At 37.1% G+C, this 19,839-nt stretch overlaps 1 protein-coding gene across 1 annotated transcript in view; it reads left to right on the plus strand.

Moving 5' to 3' along the window:
- LOC113267501 (phospholipid-transporting ATPase ABCA3-like) overlaps positions 1–19,839 on the plus strand; it is a 160,715-nt gene that overhangs the window by 108,187 nt on the left and 32,689 nt on the right. The window contains exon 23 of the mRNA XM_048224503.1: positions 13,182–13,360. Within this exon, the coding sequence (XP_048080460.1) occupies positions 13,182–13,360 (179 nt within the window). The remainder of the gene's footprint in view (positions 1–13,181; positions 13,361–19,839) is intronic.

Consider the following 19,839-nt stretch of genomic DNA (forward strand, 5'->3'; position numbering starts at 1 on the left):
TGCATATAGAGGAACTCAACTGTTTTGTTTTTTTGGTTTTTTTAGATAAATAAGTAAAGGTCAGGATGTGGTAATTTGGGTGATAAAGAGCCAGATAATAGAGAAAAGAGCCAGAAAGGAAAGTAAGAGAAAGGCGAACAGTATTGCAGATTTGTTGAAAAGGGTAAACATTCATTTTAAATTTAAAAATCCTCATGGTGGCACTGTATTATTGATTAGATTATTTTGAAAATATCTTACTTTGGTGGGAGTGGGCAGAGTGAGAAGGAATACTTAGTAAGCCAGACCTTACCCAGAATTATAGTTGATGACCTCAGAGGGAAGCTCAGTGTTCAGAACTATAAACTGTATGACAATAAATTTTAGGGGATGAGGTGAAGTGAAAAAAATGGAAGAGAAACATTTCAGGTAAAATAGAGTGATGTGGAAAGTCAGGTATTATTGAGTCTCCATAGAAGCAGGGGATATTTTGTACAGCAATGTAGAAGGATTCCAGTTTTTCTACATCCTCTCTAACAATTGTTATTTTCCATTTTTAAAAAATTATATAGCCTTTTAGTTGGTATGAAGTTGTATCACATTATTGTTTCATTTGCATTTCTTTAATGTTACCAGTGATGTTGAACATCTTTTCATGTACCTGTTGTCCGTTTGTATATCTTCTTCATAGAAATGCCTATTCAAAATCTTTGCCCACTTGAAATTGGGTTATTTGTCTGTATGTGTTCTGGAAAGTAGACCCTTTTGAGGTCTATCTTTTCACTTTCTTACTAGTGTCCTTTGATATATGGTAGTGTTTTATTTTGATGAAATCCAGTTTATCCATTGTTTCTTTGGTTGTTTGTACACTTTATGTGTCAAAGAAATCATTGCTTAATCAGAGGTTACAGAGATTTACCCAATGTGTTCTCCTAAGAGGTTTATAGTTTTAGCTATTATATTCAGATTGTTGATCCTTTTGTAGTTGATTTCTGTATATGGTGTGAGACAGAGTTCCAGCTTGATCCTTCTGCATATGGATATCCAGTTGTTCCAGCACCATTTGTTTAAAAGACTATTCATTTCCCCCATTTAATTAACTTGGCACTCTTGTTGAAACCAGTTGACCTCAGAAATATGGGTTTATTTCTGAACTCTCTACTATATTTCTTTGATCTGTATGTCTGTCCTTGTTTCAGTATCACCCCCATCTTGATTACTTTACCTTTGTAGTAAGTTTTGAAATTGGAACTTGGCTATGTCTTGACATTTATTTTGCAATTCTTTGTACATTTAAGAATAACATTTTTGGGGGACGCCTGGGTGGCTCAGTCAGTTAAGCATCTCCCTTTGACTCAGGTTATGATCCCAGGGTCCTGGGATCCAGTTCCACATTGGGCTCCGGTTTTTCCCTCTGCCTGCCTCTCCCCCTGCTTGTTCTCCCTCCCTCTTTCTCTCTCTCACTTTCTCTCTCTCACAAATGAATAAATAAAATCTTAAAAATAAAAAAATGAATTAAAAAAATTTTTTAAAGAATTACCCTTTTTTAACACACACAAAAAAACAAATCTAGTAGGAGTTTTATTGACATTGCCCTAATTCTGTAGAAAATTTTTGAAAGATTTATTATCTTTACAATTTTGATTTTATAATCTGTGGACTTGGTACATTCCTTTGCTTATTTAGTTCTAGCTATCCATCTATTTACTTAGTTTTTCATTTTTATTTAATACTAATTAGTAGTTATTGCTTTAGAGGTATTATAGATATGTTGTTAGCTTATTCCTACATATCTTTTGATGCTATTATAAATAGTATCACTTTTTGAAATGTCATTTTTATTGTTTCTTGCTGATAGAAATAAAGTTGAAAGAGCTCATTTTTGTATATTGAACATGCTAAATTATATTATTAACTTTAATAATTTATAAGTAGATTATTTCTTATTTTCAATGGGTTACATTCAAAGCACCTGCTAATAAGGACACTATTTTTACTGCTTTATTAAGGACATATAGTTTGAATTTAATCAAAGTGGTAATAGCAGACATCTAGTTTCATCCCAATTTCAGAAAGAACATCTATGTGCCCTATTTTACACAGCTTTTATGAGCCAGAATTGGGATTCAAAGGGATCCTAGTTTCCTGATTAAGGAAGTTTTTTTCTCCCTATTCTGTGTGTAGTAAACTTTTTTTAAAATCATGAGTAACTGTTCAGTTTTACTTAAGCTTCTGGTGAGATGGGCAAATGACTTTTCTTCTTTGTTTTACTGAATTTCATATTCTGTCATATTACATAACCTGATTTTGTGTAAAAATTAATAAACTAAATAATTGTGCATGGAGATTATTGATCATATTTCCTTAATAGCAATAGAATTATATAGGGAGAGGAATAGAGTTTGTGTAGAATTGTTTCATTCTACCTAAATTTTCAAAATCATTGGCATAAATTTGTTTATAATATAATAATATAATATATATAATATAATAATATAATAGTATTTTTAACATCTATGAATTCCATAGAACTTATCAGTTTCATTTATGATACTCTGAATTTTTTCCACTTGTATTTTTCCTTGATAAATCTTACCAAAGCTTATCGATTATATTAGTCTTTTCAAAAAACAAGCTTTCACATTTATTGATTCTTCCTATTGCATGTTTGTTTTTTAAATTATTAGTTTATGTTCTTTATTATTTTATTCCATATTTTCCATTTTGGAGGATTAATTTTCTAGCATCATAAGGTGGGTTCTTAAGTCATTTATTGTTAGCCTGTCTTCTTTTCATGATTAGGATGAATCTCAGTGGGGTTTGGAAAGTTTGTATTTTTCTTGCTTAGATTCTCTGAATTCTTGCACCTGTGAGTTGATCTCTCATTACTTTTGTAAAATTCTCATCTTGGGAAGGCACCACTTCCCAGAAGAACAACTTAAAAGACAGAATTATCCCTTGGAAGCTTAATTATGTGTAAAAAGAAGGAAAGTATAGCAATAATGAATGGTAGTACGGAAACAAAAGATTATCAGGGAATCAGAAAACTGTATCAACATTACCACCACACCACCACTACCACCAGCAGAAGGATATATTTTTTTAAGACTTCATTTATTTATTTGTGTGAGAGAGAGTGCACGAGCCGGGGGGGGGGGGGGGGGGGGGAGGAGTGGAACAGAAGCAAAGGGAGAAGCAGGCTCCCTGCTGAGCAGGGAGCCCAATGAGGGTCTCTGGGGTCATGACCTGAGCCAAAGGCAGACGCTTAACCAACTGAGCCCCGCAGGCATCCCAGAAGGACATTTACCAAAGAAATTATATTTCACTCTGCCAACAGAAATCCTTTCATAAACTAAGAAACCAAGTAATCAACTCAAACTCATCATCACTTCTCCATAAAATTATTGTTTTGATGGCTCATGAAAATTCACAATTCACAACATATACAGCCAACATTCATACAAAGCTAGTATGGCAAGAAGACAAAAATAAAAATAACACATACAAGGAAATAATCTTTTAAAAACCACAGAGTTAACTTAATTAGAAATATATATATATATAGTGGGCAACATGTGGGGAGCAAATATGGCTAAACATTAACATAGTTGATTCTAGGTGGAAGGGATGGTCTTCATATTACTAGTATTTCAATTTTACTTTATATTTGAACAAAATTTTTAAATGATAACGTGAAGGGAAAACAGGTTCCTGTAGACTACATAGAACATGATACTATTTCTATAATGTTCAAATTAAAAAATTAAAATATTTATTTTTATATATAACATATATTTAATATATATATTTATATGGTCCACTTGTAATTAAATAAAATAGGAGTGAAGAATACAATTCATCATAGTGGTTACCTCTGGAAGGTGTAAAAACTGAAGGAGCATATAAGTATTTTAAAATTATTTGTAAACTCTTTTTTTTTTTAAGATTTTATTTATTTATTTGACAGAGAGAGAGACAGCCAGCAAGAGAGGGAATACAAGCAGGGGGAGTGGGAGAGGAAGAAGCAGGCTTCCGGCAGAGGAGCCTGATGTGGGGCTCGATCCCAGAACGCCAGGATCACGCCCTGAGCCGAAGGCAGACGCTCAATGACTGAGCCACCCAGGCACCCCTAAAATTATTTGTAAACTCTTAACTTGGAGCCTGGGTCATAGATTCCATTATGATACTATGCTTTAAATCTATACATATGTAGCATATAATCAGTATGAGTCAAGTATTTTAAAAATGTATTTCTAAAGTATGAGGAATGGAAAAGGTAAAATGATACTAGATTTGATGATCTACCCAGAAATCTCAAAGGATCCTCTGAAAAATTATTAAACTTTATAAGAATATCTTGTGGTTGATTAATGTAAAATAAATGCAAACAAACATTCAGTTGCATTTGTATACATAAACTGCAAGCACTTGTAAATTATGATTCTTAAAAATGACAGAGTCCAATGGTATAGTTGGAACAATTTCAGCAACAAAATAAGGTAGTATTGGATTTGTAAATGTATGAGTTGATCATATGAATCTATTTTGATATAAATAAATGACCAAATAAAAAATGATGGATAAAAGAGAAATCTCCCATAGAGTTCCAATCAATTTATGTAGCTATTCAAACCTCAAGGAGGTAGAGGGTAACTTCACTCTCCTTATATGTAGGATGTACATTTTGACTTCCTTCCGTAGAATATTTTAGAGTATGGACAGAGAGGTAAGTGAGTAACTTTACAGCAGAGAAAGCTGACAAACACAACCTCAACCAAGTCACCGAGGTCACACTGGCAGTGTATACCTTTTGTTGTTGTTGTGTTGCAAAATAAAATGTCACTTTAATCTGTGCTCTTCCTCCCAAAAACCCATAATCCCAGTCTAATCAAGAAGAAAAAAAAGAAAAAATCAGATAGATCCTAGCTGAGGGAAGTCCTACAAAATACCTGACCAGTACTCCTCAAAACTGTCAATGTCATAAAAAATAAAGAAAATCTGAGAAACTATCACAGCTAAGGCGAACTTCAGGAAACAGAACTACAAAATGTAATACAGAATTCTGGACTGGTTCACAGCACAAAAAGAAGAAGAAGAAGAAGAAGAAGAAGAAGAAGAAGAAGAAGAAGAAGAAGAAGAAGAAGAAGACTACATTTAAAAAAAGGAAACCTGAATAAATCAGACTTTAGTTAGGGGTAATATTTGATATTTGTTAGTGATAATATTTATTCATTATTGTAACATGTACCATACCAATGTATGTTCTTAATAATTAGGGAAAGCACTGCAGAGTATATGGAATTCTCTATACTGTCTTTGTAATTTTTCTGTAAATCTAAAACTATTCTAAAAGACAAACTTTTTTTAAAGGAGGGAGAGTATATAATTTTCTTATAACAGAAATTCTATACTTTTCAACTTTCTTAAGAAAGCTCAAGAAGTATCACTAATGGTCATTTTTACCTTTTTTTTTATAATGATTTTTTATTATGTTAGTCACCACACAGTACATCCCCGGTTTCCGATGTAAGGCTCAATGATTCATTAGTTGTGTATAACACCCAGTGCACCATGCAATACGTGCCCTCCCTACTACCCATCACCGGCCTATCCCATTACCCCACCCCCCTCCCCTCTGAGGCCCTCAGTTTGTTTCTCATAGTCCATAGTCTCTCATGTTTCATTCCCCCTTCTGATTACCCCCCCTTTCTTTATCCCTTTCTTGCCCTACTGATCATCCTAGTTCTTATGTTCCATAGATGAGAGAAATCATATGATAGTTGTCTTTCTCTGCTTGACTTATTTCACTTAGCATTATCTCCTCCAGTGCCGCCCATGTTGCAGCAAATGTTGAGAACTCGTTCTTTCTGATAGCTGAGTAATATTCCATTGTATATATGGACCACAACTTAATCCAGTCATCTGTTGCAGGGCATCTTGGCTCCTTCCACGATTTAGCTATTGTGGACATTGCTGCTATGAACATTGGGGTGCATATGGCCCTTCTCTTCACTACGTCTCTATCTTTGGGGTAAACACCCAGTAGTGCAATGGCTGGATCATAGGGTAGCTCCATTTTTAACTTTTTAAGGGACCTCCACACTGTTTTCCAGAGTGGCTGTACCAACTTGCATTCCCACCAAAAATGTAGGAGGGATCCCCTTTCTCCACATCCTCTCCAACAATTGTTGTTTCTTGCCTTGTCTATTTTTGCCATTCTAACTGGCGTAAGGTGGTATCTCAGTGTGGTTTTGATTTGAATTTCCTTGATGGTTAATGATTTTGAACATTTTTTCATGTGTCTGTTAGCCATTTGTATGTCTTCATTGGAAAAGTGTCTGTTCATATCTTCTGCCCATTTTTTTATAATGATTTTTTATTATATTATGTTAGTCACCATACAGTACATCCCCGGTTTCCGATGTAAGGCTCGATGATTCATTAGTTGTGTATAACACCCAGTGCACCATGCAATACGTGCCCTCCTTACTACCCATCACCGGCCTATCCCATTCCCCCACCCCCCTCCCCTCTGTGGCCCTCAGTTTGTTTCTCATAGTCCATAGTCTCTCATGTTTCATTCCCCCTTCTGATTACCCCCCTTTCTTTATCCCTTTCTTCCCCTACAGATCATCCTAGTTCTTATGTTCCATAGATGAGAGAAATCATATGATAGTTGTCTTTCTCTGCTTGACTTATTTCACTTAGCATTATCTCCTCCAGTGCTGTCCATGTTGTAGCAAATGTTGAGAACTTGTTCTTTCTGATAGCTGAGTAATATTCCATTGTATATATGGACCACAACTTCTTAATCCAGTCATCTGTTGAAGGGCATCTTGGCTCCTTCCACGATTTAGCTATTGTGGACATTGCTGCTATGAACATTGGGGTGCATATGGCCCTTCTCTTCACTACGTCTGTATCTTTGGGGTAAACGCCCAGTAGTGCAATGGCTGGATCATAGGGTAGCTCAATTTTTAACTTTTTAAGGGACCTCCACACTGTTTTCCAGAGTGGCTGTACCAACTTGCATTCCCACCAACAATGTAGGAGGGATCCCCTTTCTCCACATCCTCTCCAGCAATTGTTGTTTCTTGCCTTGTCAATATTTGCCATTCTAACTGGCGTAAGGTGGTATCTCAGTGTGGTTTTTATTTGAATTTCCTTGATGGCTAATGATTTTGAACATTTTTTCATGTGTCTGTTAGCCATTTGTATGTCTTCATTGGAAAAGTGTCTGTTCATATCTTCTGCCCATTTTTTGATTTGTTTATTTGTTTCTCGTGTATTGAGTTTGAGAAGTTCTTTGTAGATCTTGGATACCAGTCCTTTATCTGTAGCATCATTTGCAAATATATTCTCCCATTCCGTGGGCTGCCTCTTAGTTTTTCTGACTGTTTCCTTGGCTGTGCAGAAACTTTTAATCTTGATGAAGTCCCATAAATTCATTTTATCTTTTGTTTCTCTTGCCTTTGGGGATGTATCATGAAAAAGGTTGCTTTGGCCGATGTCGTAGAGGTTGCTGCCTATGTTCTCCTCTAGAATTTTGATGGATTCCTGTCTCACATCGAGGTCTTTCATCCATTTGGAGGTTATTTTTGTGTATGGTGTGAGAGAGTGGTCAAGTTTCATTCTTTTGCATGTAGCTGTCCAATTTTCCCAGCACCATTTATTGAAGAAACTGTCTTTTTCCCACCGGATGTTTTTTCCTGCTTTATCAAATATTAGTTGCCCAAAGATCTGAGAGTCCATTTCTGGGCTCTCTATTCTGTTCCATTGGTCTATGTGTCTGTTTTTGTGCCAGTACCATGCTGTCTTTGTGATCACAGCTTTGTAGTACAGCTCGAAATCCGGCATTGTGATGCCTCCAGCTTTGTTTTTCCTTTTCAACAGTTCCTTGGAGATTCGGGGCCTTTTCTGTTTCCATACAAATTTAAGGACTATTTGTTCCAGTTCTTTGAAAAATGTCCTCGGTATTTTGATCGGGATAGCATTGAAAGTGTAGATTGCTCTGGGTAGCATGGACATTTTAACTATGTTAATTCTTCCGATCCATGAGCATGGAATATCTTTCCATCTTTTTATGTCTTCCTCGATGTCTTTCAAGAGTGATTTATAGTTTCTAGAATATAGGTCCTTTACGCCTCCAGTTAAGTTAATTCCAAGGTAACGTATGGTTTTTGGTGCTATTGTAAATGGGATGGATTCCCTAATTTCTCTTTCTTCGGTCTCGTTATTCGTGTACAGAAATGCAACTGATTTCTGAGCATTGATTTTGTATCCCGCCACGTTACTGAATTGCTCTATAACTTCTAATAGTTTGGGAGTGGCTTCTTTTGGGTTTTCCATATAGAGTATCATGTCATCTGCGAAGAGAGACATTTTGACTTCCTTTTTGCCGATTTGGATACCTTTTATCCCTTTTTGTTGTCTGATTGCTGTTGCAAGGACTTCTAGTACTATGTTGAATAATAGTGGCGAGAGTGGGCATCCTTGTCGAGTTCCTGATCTTAAGGGAAAGGCTTCCAGCTTTTCCCCATTGAGAATAATATTTGCAGTAGGCTTTTCATAGATGGCTTTTATGAGATTGAGAAATGTACCCTCTATTCCTACACTCTGAAGGGTTTTAATCAGGAAAGGATGCTGTATTTTGTCAAATGCTTTTTCGGCATTGATTGAGAGGATCATATGGTTCCTGAGTCTTTTCTTGTTGATATGATGTATCACGCTGATTGATTTGCGAATATTGAACCACGCTTACATCCTAGGTATGAATCCCACTTGATCGTGATGGATAATCCTTTTAATGAACTGTTGGGTTCTATTAGCAAGTATCTTGTTGAGGATTTTGGCGTCCATATTCATTAGGGAAATCGGTCTGTAATTCTCCTTTTTGAGGGGGTCTTTGGCTGGTTTGGGGATCAAGGTAATATTGGCCTCATAGAATGAGTTTGGTAGCTTTCCTTCTGTTTCTATTTTTTGAAATAGCTTTAGAATAGGTATTATTTCTTCTTTGAATGTTTGGTAGAATTCCCCAGGAAAACTGTCCGGGCCTGGAGTTTTGTTATTTGGAAGGTTGTTTATCACTGACTCAATTTCTTCATAATCAATTGGCCTGTTTACGAAATCAATTTCTTCCTGTTTCAATCTTGGTAGTTTATAGGTTTCCAGGAAGGATTCCATCTCTTCCAGATTGCTTAGTTTATTGGCATATAGCTGTTGATAAAAATTTCTAATAATCCTTCCAATTTCAATGGTGTTCGTCGTGACCTCTCCTTTTTCATTTATAATTTTAATAATCTGGGTCCTTTCTCTTTTCTTTTGGATAAGTGTTGCCAGTGGTCTGTCAATTTTATTGATTCTCTCAAAGAACCAGCTTCTAGTCCTGTTGATCTGCTCTCCTGTACTTCTGGTTTCTGCTTGGTTGATTTCAGCTCTAAATTTGGTCAATTGCTTCCTCGTGCGTGGATTTGGCCTGTCCCTCATTGCTGTTCCAGCTTCTTGAGGTGAGAATATAAAAACTGCATTTTAGATTTTTCTATTCTTTTGAGTGAGGCTTGGATGGCTATGTATTTCCCCCTTAGGACTGCCTTTGTGGTATCCCATAGGTTTTGGACTGTTGTATTTTCATTCTCATTGGTCTCCATAAATTGTTTAATTTGATTTTTGATTTACTGATTTATCGAGTCATTCCTGAGCAGGATGGTTCTTAGTCTCCAAGTGTTTGAGTTTCTTCCAAATTTTTCCTTGTGGTTGAGTTCCAATTTCAGAGCGTTGTGGTCTGAGATATGCAGGGGATAATTTCAATCTTTTGGTATCGGTTGAGACCTGTTTTGTGTCCCAGATCAAGTCTATTCTTGAGAATGTTCCATGGGCATTAGAATAGAATGAGTATTCTTTGGTTCTGGGGTGTAGTGTTCTATATATATCTATGAGGTCAACTCGTCGAGTATGGCATTCAAAGCCTTTGATTCTTTGCTTAGTTTTTGCCAGGGTGTTCTGTCTATTTCTGATAGTGGAGTGTTGAGGTCCCCTACTATAATGTATTTTTATTTATATGTCTCTTTATTCTGGTTAAGAGTTGGCTTGTGTATCTTGCTGCTCCCCTGTTGGGGGCATAGATATTTATAATTGTCATATCCACTTGTTGGATACATCCTTTAAGAATAATATAGTGCCCTTCTGCGTCTCTAACTATAGTCTGTAGTTTAAAATCCAATTTATCTGATATGAGAATTGCTACCCCAGCTTTCTTTTGAGGTCCATTTGCATGAAAGATGGTACTCCATCCCCTTACTCTCAGTCTGAATACATCTTTGGGTTCGAAATGAGTCTCTTGTGGACAGCAAGTGGATGGGTCATTTATTTTTATCCAATCTGCAACCTGTGGCGTCTTATGGGAGAATTTAAGCCATTAAATTAAGACTAAGTACTGAGAGATATGATTTTAATGATGCCATGTTGCCAGTAAAGTCTTTGTTTGTATTGGCTGTGACTTTCTGTTCTGTATCACTCTTGGGGCCTTTTTACTTTTATAGAACCCCCCGTAATATCTCCTGTAGGGCTGGTTTTGTGGTTACGAAATTGGTTAGTGACTGGCAATTCTGAAATGTCTTTATTTCTCCATCAATTCTGAATGACAGCCTTGCTGGATAAAGGATCCTTGGCTGCATGTTTTTCTCTGAAAGAGCTTTAAATATGCTCCCCCAACCCTTTCTCTCATTCCAGGTCTGTGTAGACAGGTCTGACGTAATTCTGATGACTTTGCCTTGGTACGTGAGAAATTTCTTTGCCCTGGCCGCTTTCAATACTGTATCCTTGGATCTAATATTTGCGAACTGCACTATGACGTGACGTGGCGTAGGTCTGTCGTGGTTGAGCTTGGGAGGGGTCCTCTCTGCCTCTTGGACACGAATGTTTGTTTCCCTCGCTAGATTAGGGAAGTTTTCAGCTACAATTTGTTCAAATATCTCTTCTAGACCTCTGTTTTTCTCCACCCCCTCGGGGATGCCGATGATTCTAACATTGGATCGTTTCATTGAGTCAGTAATCTCCCATAACCTACACTCGTGGGCATGGATTTTTTTAAGACCATCTTCTATTTTTATTTTTTCCTCTATTAACCCATCCTCCAATTCACTAACCCGTTCCTCTGCTTCTGTGACCCTGGCAGTCAGAGCCTCTAGTTTTGCCTGCATTTGGCTCACAGAATTTTTAATTTCTGTCAGATTCGCTCTCATTTCTGTCCTTAGGGATTCTATATTCTCAGTAACCTTTTCGTTAATACTTTTTTCAATTCTACTCATCATTTTGACCATCGTTACTCTGAATTCCATTTCTGATAATTTGGTTACATCCATATCCATTATTTCTGTGGCAGAGGCCACAGACTCACTGTCTTTTCTTTGCTGGGGTGGGGGCTTCTCCTTCTTGTCATTCTGATGAGGAGAGGTCCGGGGTTGTCCAGAGCCCAAATTATTGACTGGGTCCCAGGCCGTGCCCCTTGTTTTATAGGGATCTTAGGGATGTGGGCTTCTTCTTTAAAGATTTTATTTATTTATTTATCTGAGAGAGAGAGACAGACAGTCAGCAAGAATGGGAACAGAAGCAGGGGAGTGGGAGAGGAAGAAGCAGGCTCCCAGCGGAGGAGCCCGATGAGGGACTCCTTTCCGGAATGCCAGGATCACGCCCTAAGCCGGAGACAGGTGCTCAATGACTGCGCCACCCAGGTGCCCTGGGTTGTGGGCTTCTTGATTTTTCAGCCTGCCTTCTGTGTTCTGGGGGAGGGGCCTGCCACGCCGATACTCAGGCAACCCTGTTTGGGTAGAATCTCCGTGTCCCCTGCGAGGGGGGATGGGGATGGGCATGCTGTGAGCCGGTATTTCCAGGCTTTTGTTCTCTGGCGGCTTTCCCTGGCGGTCTGCTGTGCCTCTTCTGAGAGTCAGAGCAGCAGAGGCTGAATTGTCACAGAACAGAGGGATTGCGGCCCGTTCTCCACTGATGTTCTGGCCACTTTAACTCTGTTTCTCTTGGTGCTGCTCAACCCTGTGGCGTCCCGGGATGTGCGCCCCGACACCCCGCGTCCCTGCCCTCACTTCCAGGGCCGGTGCGTCTCTGTCCTTTGTGTTTTTAACGCCGCCAGCCGCCAGCCGCCCCGCGCGCTACCAGATCTCTCGGTCTCAGTCTATGCCCGGTGAGCACACCGGGATTCCGGAGTTCCGTGAGAAGCCTGGTGGCGCACGCACCCAGTTCAGGGTCTCAGTCTGCTGTTTCGCGGGTGCGGGTGCCGACCGCGAGTCCTCCCGCTCCCCTGTGCAGGTGGCCCGCCAGCTGCCAGCTGCCCCGTGCGCGCTCCGGGAGCTCCTGGTCTCAGTCTGGATCCCGTGAGCACACCGGGATTCCAGTGTTCCCCGAGATGCCTGGTGGCGCGTGTTCACGGCTCACCGGTCTCAGTCCGCTCTCTCGCGGGTGCCGTACATGAGTCCGCCCGCTCCCCCGTGCAGGTGGCTGCCGCTTCCCAGCGCCCGAACGCGGCGGCTCCCTCCCCCTTCCATTTATCTTCCGATATCTGTGCACGGTTTCACGGCTCCCCTCTTCGTACCTCAATACTCAGCGCTGGAGATGTTCATTTGTAGAGATCTAGATGTATCTTCCTGCGTCTCAGGCTGATTCCGTGGTTATTTAGGCTGGTCTGGTACCTATCCAGCTCGACTCAGGGGACCGGCTGAAAAAGGGGTCCCCTACCACTCCGCCATCTTAACTCTCTCCCATTTTTACCTTTTTAAAGCAAAGTGTTATCTTTTGTAAGAGTATTTGCACTTTAATACTTTCTTCTAATTATCAGTTTAAGATTTCACACTTCTGAAAGGGTTTGGGGCGTATTTTTCATGGCATTCAATAATTAATAGACATATCAGTAAATGTATTAATACCTGTATGCTTACTTGATTACTATATATTATATTCATGAAATTAGACTTCAAAATTCATTGTAGAAAAGATATTTGTGTAGCAAGATAATCTCTTTTCACACTCCAAATAGTTTACTTGTCCCAATTTGGCCTAGTACATCATTCCATCCTTTATTTCTTATTTATTGTTTTCTTAGTCCTTGTTCATGGTGTTGGTGTTCTGTATTAAGATCTCTCTCTTTCTCTCTCAATCTCCCTCTCCCTCTCTCTCTCTCTGTCTGCCATTCTCAGATACTGCAAAGAACATTTATTCTTTGGAAGAGAAAATGATTGGAAAGTACGTGATTATGATGAGTATCACAGGCTTTATTTGCCTTCTCTTCATTTTCTTTTTGGACACTAATTTGTGGAAGCTAAGAACATTTTTCAATCAATATATTTACTTTGGTATCTATAAGACATTCAGGAAGGTAAGTAATTAAGCATGAGCTTTAACTCCAAGCAAAATCTTAAAAAAAAAAAATGGTGGGGGAGGGCACCTGGGTGGCTCAGTTGGTTAAGCCTCTGGCTTTGGGTCGGATCATGATCTCAGAATCCTGGGACAGAGCCCCACATCTGGCTTCCTGCTAACGGAGAGTCTGCTTCTCCCTCTCCTTCTGTCTCTCCCTGGCTTGTGCTCGCACTCTCTATCGCTCACTGTCTCTTAAGTAAATAAATTCTTTTAAAAAAAAGAAAAGAAAGAAAAAGAAAAACTCCAGGCAAATGGAACATTAGGCCTAAGAAGCATGTATCTATACATGGCTATCTCAGTTACTGGTAAAAGAAAAACCTGTGTTCACAGAAATATATTTTCTTTTTTTAGGGATTTATTAATTTATTTTAGGGAGAAAGAGAGAGAGTAGTTGGGGGGATGGGGACAGAGAGAGAGAGAATCCTGAAGCACACTCCCTGCTGAGCTGAGTGTGGAGCCCAGCAAGGGGCTGGCTCGATCCCAGGAGTCTGAGATCATGATCTGAGCTGAAACCAAGAGTGGCTGCTTAACAGACTGAGACACCCGGGTGCCCCAGAAATATATTTTCTGAAATAAAATCTATTGAGGTAATTTACCTGCAATTAACTGCATTTGTTTTTATTGATTATTTCAAAGAACCAGATTTTGTGTTTACTAATTTCCTTTTTTGTTGACTGTTTTCTCTTTCGTTGATATTTTTAGTCTTTCTTTAAAATTTTTTCTTCCTGGGGCGCCTGGGTGGCGCAGTCATTAAGCATCTGCCTTCTGCTCAGGGCGTGATCCCGGCATTCTGGGATCGAGCCCCACATCAGGGTCCTCTGCTATGAGCCTACTTCTTCCTCTCACACTCCCCCTGCTGTGTTCCCTCTCTCACTGGCTGTCTCTCTGTCAAATAAATAAATAAAATCTTCAAAAAAATAAAAAAATAAAAAATTTTCATCCTTCTGCTTGCTTTTGGGTTACTTCCCTCCTACCTTCTTTATGAAAAGACTGAAACCACAGGTTTTAGGTCTTCTGTAATAATAGAAACACTTAAAGCAAAATATTTCCCTGCAAACAGTTCTCTAGGTGTATCCTGAAAAAATTTGATTTCTTCTATTTTCGTTATCATTCAAATGTTTAAGTATTTTTTTAATTTCCTGTATGATTTCTTTTTTTGATGTATGGATTACTTAAAAGTCTGTAAATAAATTTCAAAATATTTGGGAAGTTTCTAGATATATTAATTGTTACTGATTTCTAGTTTAATTCCTTTGTGGTAAAAAAACATACTCTATAGTCAATCCTTTCAAGTTAATTGATAATTGCTATATGGCTCAGCATATGATCAATCTTGGTGATATGCCCTGTGCATGTGAAATTAATGTATATTTTGTGTTTGTTAGTTGTAATGTTCTATAAATATCAATTAGGTTATGATGGTTGATAGGATTGCTTACATCACCTAGTCTCTAACTAGTATTTTTATTAGATTTATCTTACAGTTGCTGAGGAAAGAGTGTAAGATCTCCAATCTTGGTTATGGGTTTGTTTATTTCTCCCTTTAATTCTGTCATTTTAAAAAAATATATTTTGAATCTCTATCATTAAGCCAATAAACATTTATTATTATATGTCTTTCCAATTAATTGAATTATGGAGTGTCACTGGTAATGACATATATCTCTGGTAATATTCTTTGTCTGAAAGTCTATTTCCTGTGACATTAATGTGGCACTTTCACTCTTGTACATAGTTTCTCATGATATGCCATTTTACATACATTTATTTTCAAAATTCTATGTCTTTACATTTAAAGTGGCTCACTGTAAACAGCATGTAATTGGATTCTAACTTTTTAACCATTCTGATAATCTCTGACTTTTCCATTTGAGCATTTAGTCCTTCATTGATAAATTGGTATTTCCATCTACCTACCACATATATTGTCTTCTGTTTGTACCTTCAGTTTTTTGTTTCACCCTTTTCACATTTCTGCCTTAACTTGGATTAATTAACTCTATTGGAATTCCATTTTAATTTTTCAATTCACTCCAGCAATACTTTTATATTTATCTTTAGTGGTCAATGCAAGGTTTACAAAATATATAGTTAATTTTTCATAGTCTTTTTAGAGTTAATATTGTAAAATGTAGTAAATGTGAAGCTGTAAATATCCATTTATATCCCTCATTTTTTTAATGCTGTAGTTAGTGTATGTCTTACATCTATATATGACATTATGTTATTAACCATGAAAAATATTATATTTTGCTTTAATACATTGTGTATTTCAAAGTATTTGTATTTCAATAGCATCTCTGGTGCTATTCTTTCTTTTCTGAATACATGAATTTCTCTCTGCTACAGCTTTCCTTTAGACTGAAAACTTACTGAAGGATTTATTTTAGTTAAGAACTAGAGAAAACCTATGTTAGTCTTGTTTTATCTGAGAATATTTTTATTTACCTTCATTCTTGTAGTGTTTTTTGCTTTCTTTAGAAGACTAGGTTGATCTTTGGGTTTTTTCTTGGCACTCTACAATGTCATTTCACTATCTTCTGGCTTCTTTTAATTCAAATGAGAAGACACCAGTCATTTAAATTGTTTTCTCCTGTATGTAATGCATTGCTTTTCTTTGGCTGTTTTTAAGAGTTTATCATTATCTTTGGTTTCCAACAGTTTGACTATGATGTACCAAGGCATGATGCCAACTTTGCTAAGCCAGAACCTTATTTGCCAGAATCCTCTTCCCTGTATTATCCCAATTTAGAGTTGGTAAGGAAAGAAGTTCACATGAGATTCAGAAGGCAGAATTGAAGCCGACTTATTAGCCTCAGTCTTATAGCAGCACATCTCTCCTAAACTTGTTCACTTCAAACTGTACTAACAGCTGTACATAATGCCACTAAAAAGAGTATCATCCAACATAAATCAATCCACAGTTCTTTACTTAGGATAGGTCAGGGAATGACATTGTCATTTCCCATAATTTTATTCTTTTTATTTCAAATACTTGTTCATTTATTGCTGTATTCGATAAAATAATGAATATCTAACAATTCATTTTACTGCACTTTTCCTGTACATATGTTTATAACTTATTTATTTTTATTAAGTTTTTTATTTTAATTCCAGTATAGTTAACATAGTGTTATATTAGTTTCAGGGGTACAATATAGTGATTCAAAAATTCTTTGCATTACTGAGTGCTCATCATGATAAGTGTACTCTTAATCCTCTCCCCTACTTCATTCATCCCCCCCATCCACCTCCTTTCTGGTAACCACCAGTTTGTTCTCTATAGTTAAGATTGTCAGCTTCTTGGTTTGCCTCTTTCTCTTTTTTTCTTTGTCTTGTTTCTTAAATTCCACATATGAATGAAATCATATGGTATTTATCTTTCTCTGACTTATTATACTTAGCATTATTCTCTCTAGCTCCATCCATATTGTTGCAAATGGCAAGATTCCATCTTTATGGCTGAGTAATACACACACACACACACACACACACACACACACATATACCTATATATAGGTAGGTATATGTATATATCACTTCTTCTTTATCCATTCATGGACATTTGGACTCTCCATAATTTGGCCATTGTAAATAATACTACAATAACCACAGTGGTGCATGTGTGTCTTTGAATCAATGTTCTTGTATTCTTTGGGCAAATACCCGAAGTGCAATTGCTATTTTTAGCATTTTGAGGAACCTCCATACTGTTTTCCACAGTGGCTGTACCAGTTTCCATTCTCACCAACAGTATACAGTGGTCCTTTTTCTCCATATACTAGCCAACAGCTGTTGTTTCTTGTTCTGTTGATTTTAGCCATTGTGACAGGCATGAGGTGATATCTCATTGTAGTTTTGATCTTCATTTCCCTGATGATGAGTGATATTGAGCATCTTTTCATGTGTCTGTTAGCCATCTGGATGTCTTCTTTGGAAAAAATGTCTGTACATGTTTTCTGTCCATTTTTTAATTGGATTATTTGTTTTCTGGGTGTTGAGTTGTATAACATCTTTACATATTTTGGATACTAACCCTTTATTCTATATGTCATTTGCAAATATCTTCTCCCATTCAGTATGTTGTCTTTTAGTTTTGACTGTTTCCTTCACTATGCAGAAGCTTTTTACTTTGATGTAGTCCCAATAGTTTATTTTTGCTTTTGTTTCCCTTGTCTCAAGAAAACATATCTCGAGAAAAGTTGCTATGGCTGATGACAAAGAGGTTACTGACTGTGTTCTCTTCTAGAATTTCCATGGTTTCAGGTCTCACATTTAGGTCTTTAATCCATTTCAAATTTATTTTGCGTGTACAGTGAAAGAAAGTGGCCCAGCTTCTTCCTTTTGCATGTTGCTGTCCAGTTTTCCCAACACCATTTGTTGAAGAGACTGTCCTTTTCCCATTGGATAATCTTTCCTGCTTTGTCAAAGACTAATTGACCATATAACTGTGGGTTGATCTTGTATCCTGCAGCTTTACTGAATTTGTGTATCAGTTCTAGCAGTTTTTTGGTGGTCATTTGGGTTTTCTATATAGTATCATGTCATCCGCAAATAGTGAACGTTTTTCTTCTTCCTAACCAATTTGAATGCCTTTTATTGATTTTTGTATAGCTAGGACTTCCAGTACTATGTTGAATACAAGTGGTGATAGTGGACATCCTTGCCTGTAGTTGTCATTTTAGTGGCATCGTTATCTGGTTTTGGTATCAGGATAATGCTTGTCTCGTATAATGAATTTGGAACTTCTCCTTCCTTTTCTATTTTTTGGAAAAGTTTGAGGAGAATAGGGATTAACTCTTCTTTAAATGTTTGGTAGCATTTGCCTGTGAAGCCATCTGATCCTGGACTTTTGTTTGTTGGGAGTTTGTGATTACTGACTCCAATTTCATTGCTGCCTATCAGTCTGTTCAAGTTTTCTATTTCTTCTTGTTTCAGTTTTGGTAGTTTGTATGTTTCTAGGAATTTACCTATTTCTTCTAGGTTACCAGTGTTGGCATACAGTTTTTCATAATATTCTCTTATGATTGTTTGTGTTTCTGTCGTATTGGTTGTTATTTCTACTCTGGCATTTGTGATTTTATTTATTTGAGTCCTTTTTTTTTCTTGATAAGTCTGACTAGAGGTTTATCAATTTTATTGTTTTTTTTTTTTTCAAGAAAACAGGTTCTGGTTTCATTGATGTGTTCTATTGTGTTTTTTTAGTTTCTATATCATTTATTTCTGCTCTAATCTTTATTATTTCCTTCCTTCTGCCATCTTAGGCTTCATTTGGCGTTCTTTTTCTAGTTTCTCTAGGTGTAAGCTTAGGTGTTTATTTGAAATTTTTCTTGCTTCTTGAGGTATGCCTGTTTTGCTATAAACTTCCCTCTTAGAACCACTTTTGCTGCAGTCCAGAGATTTTGGACCAGTATGTTTTCATTTTCATTTGTTCCATGTTTTTTTGTTTTGTTTTGTTTCTTCTTTTATTTCCTGGTTGACCCATTCATTGCTTAGTAGCATGTTACTTAATCTCCATATATTTGTGCTCTTTGGAGATTTTCTCTTGGCTCACTTCTAATTTCATACCATTGTGATCAGAAAAGATGCATGGAATGACATTATTCTCCTTGGATTTGTTGAGACTTGTTGTGTAGGCTAATATGTAATCTATTCTGTGTGCACTTGAAAAGAATAATCACAAACTCCCAACTTGTCATTCTTCACATGTTTATTTGTGGTTTTTGATTTGTGGTTACTGTTAGGCTTTTATATATCCTCTTCTGCATATAGCAGTCTATTGAGTTTATGGTTGTTTAAGTTTGAACCCATTCTTTTCCCCTTTCCTCCCTACATTTTATGTATGTGGTGTCATATTTCATTTCCTTTTATTTCATGAATTCTTTGACTGAATTTTTACAGAAATACTCATTTTTACTGCTTTTGTGTTTCCTACCTTCATACTGTCATTTTCTGTCTTTCCTTTCCACTCTTTAAAGTCCCCTTTAATATTTCTTGCAGGGTTGGTTTAGCAGTCATGAACTCCTTTAGTTTTTTGTGTATCTGGGAATCTCTTTTTCTCTCCTTCTCTTCTTTTGATTTGCATTTTCCTGATGATGAATGACGTTGGCATCTTTTCATGTGTCTGTTGGCCATCTGACTGTCTTCTTTCAAAAAAATGTCTGTTCATGTCTTCTGCTCATTTTGTAATTGGATTATTTGTTTTGGGTGTTGAGTTGTATAAGTTCTTTATATATTTTGGATACTAACCCTTTATTGAATATGTCATTTGCAAATATCTTCTCCCATTTCATAGGTTGCCTTTTAGCTTTGTTGATTGTTTCCTTCACTGCACAAAAGCTTTTTATTTTTATTTAGTCCCAAGAGTTAAATATTTTTACTTTTATTTCCCTTGTCTCAGGAGACATATCTAGAAAAATCTTGCTGTGGCCAATGTCA

This window comes from Ursus arctos, unplaced genomic scaffold (genome assembly GCF_023065955.2).
Source record: "Ursus arctos isolate Adak ecotype North America unplaced genomic scaffold, UrsArc2.0 scaffold_2, whole genome shotgun sequence".
Lineage (NCBI taxonomy): Eukaryota > Metazoa > Chordata > Mammalia > Carnivora > Ursidae > Ursus > Ursus arctos.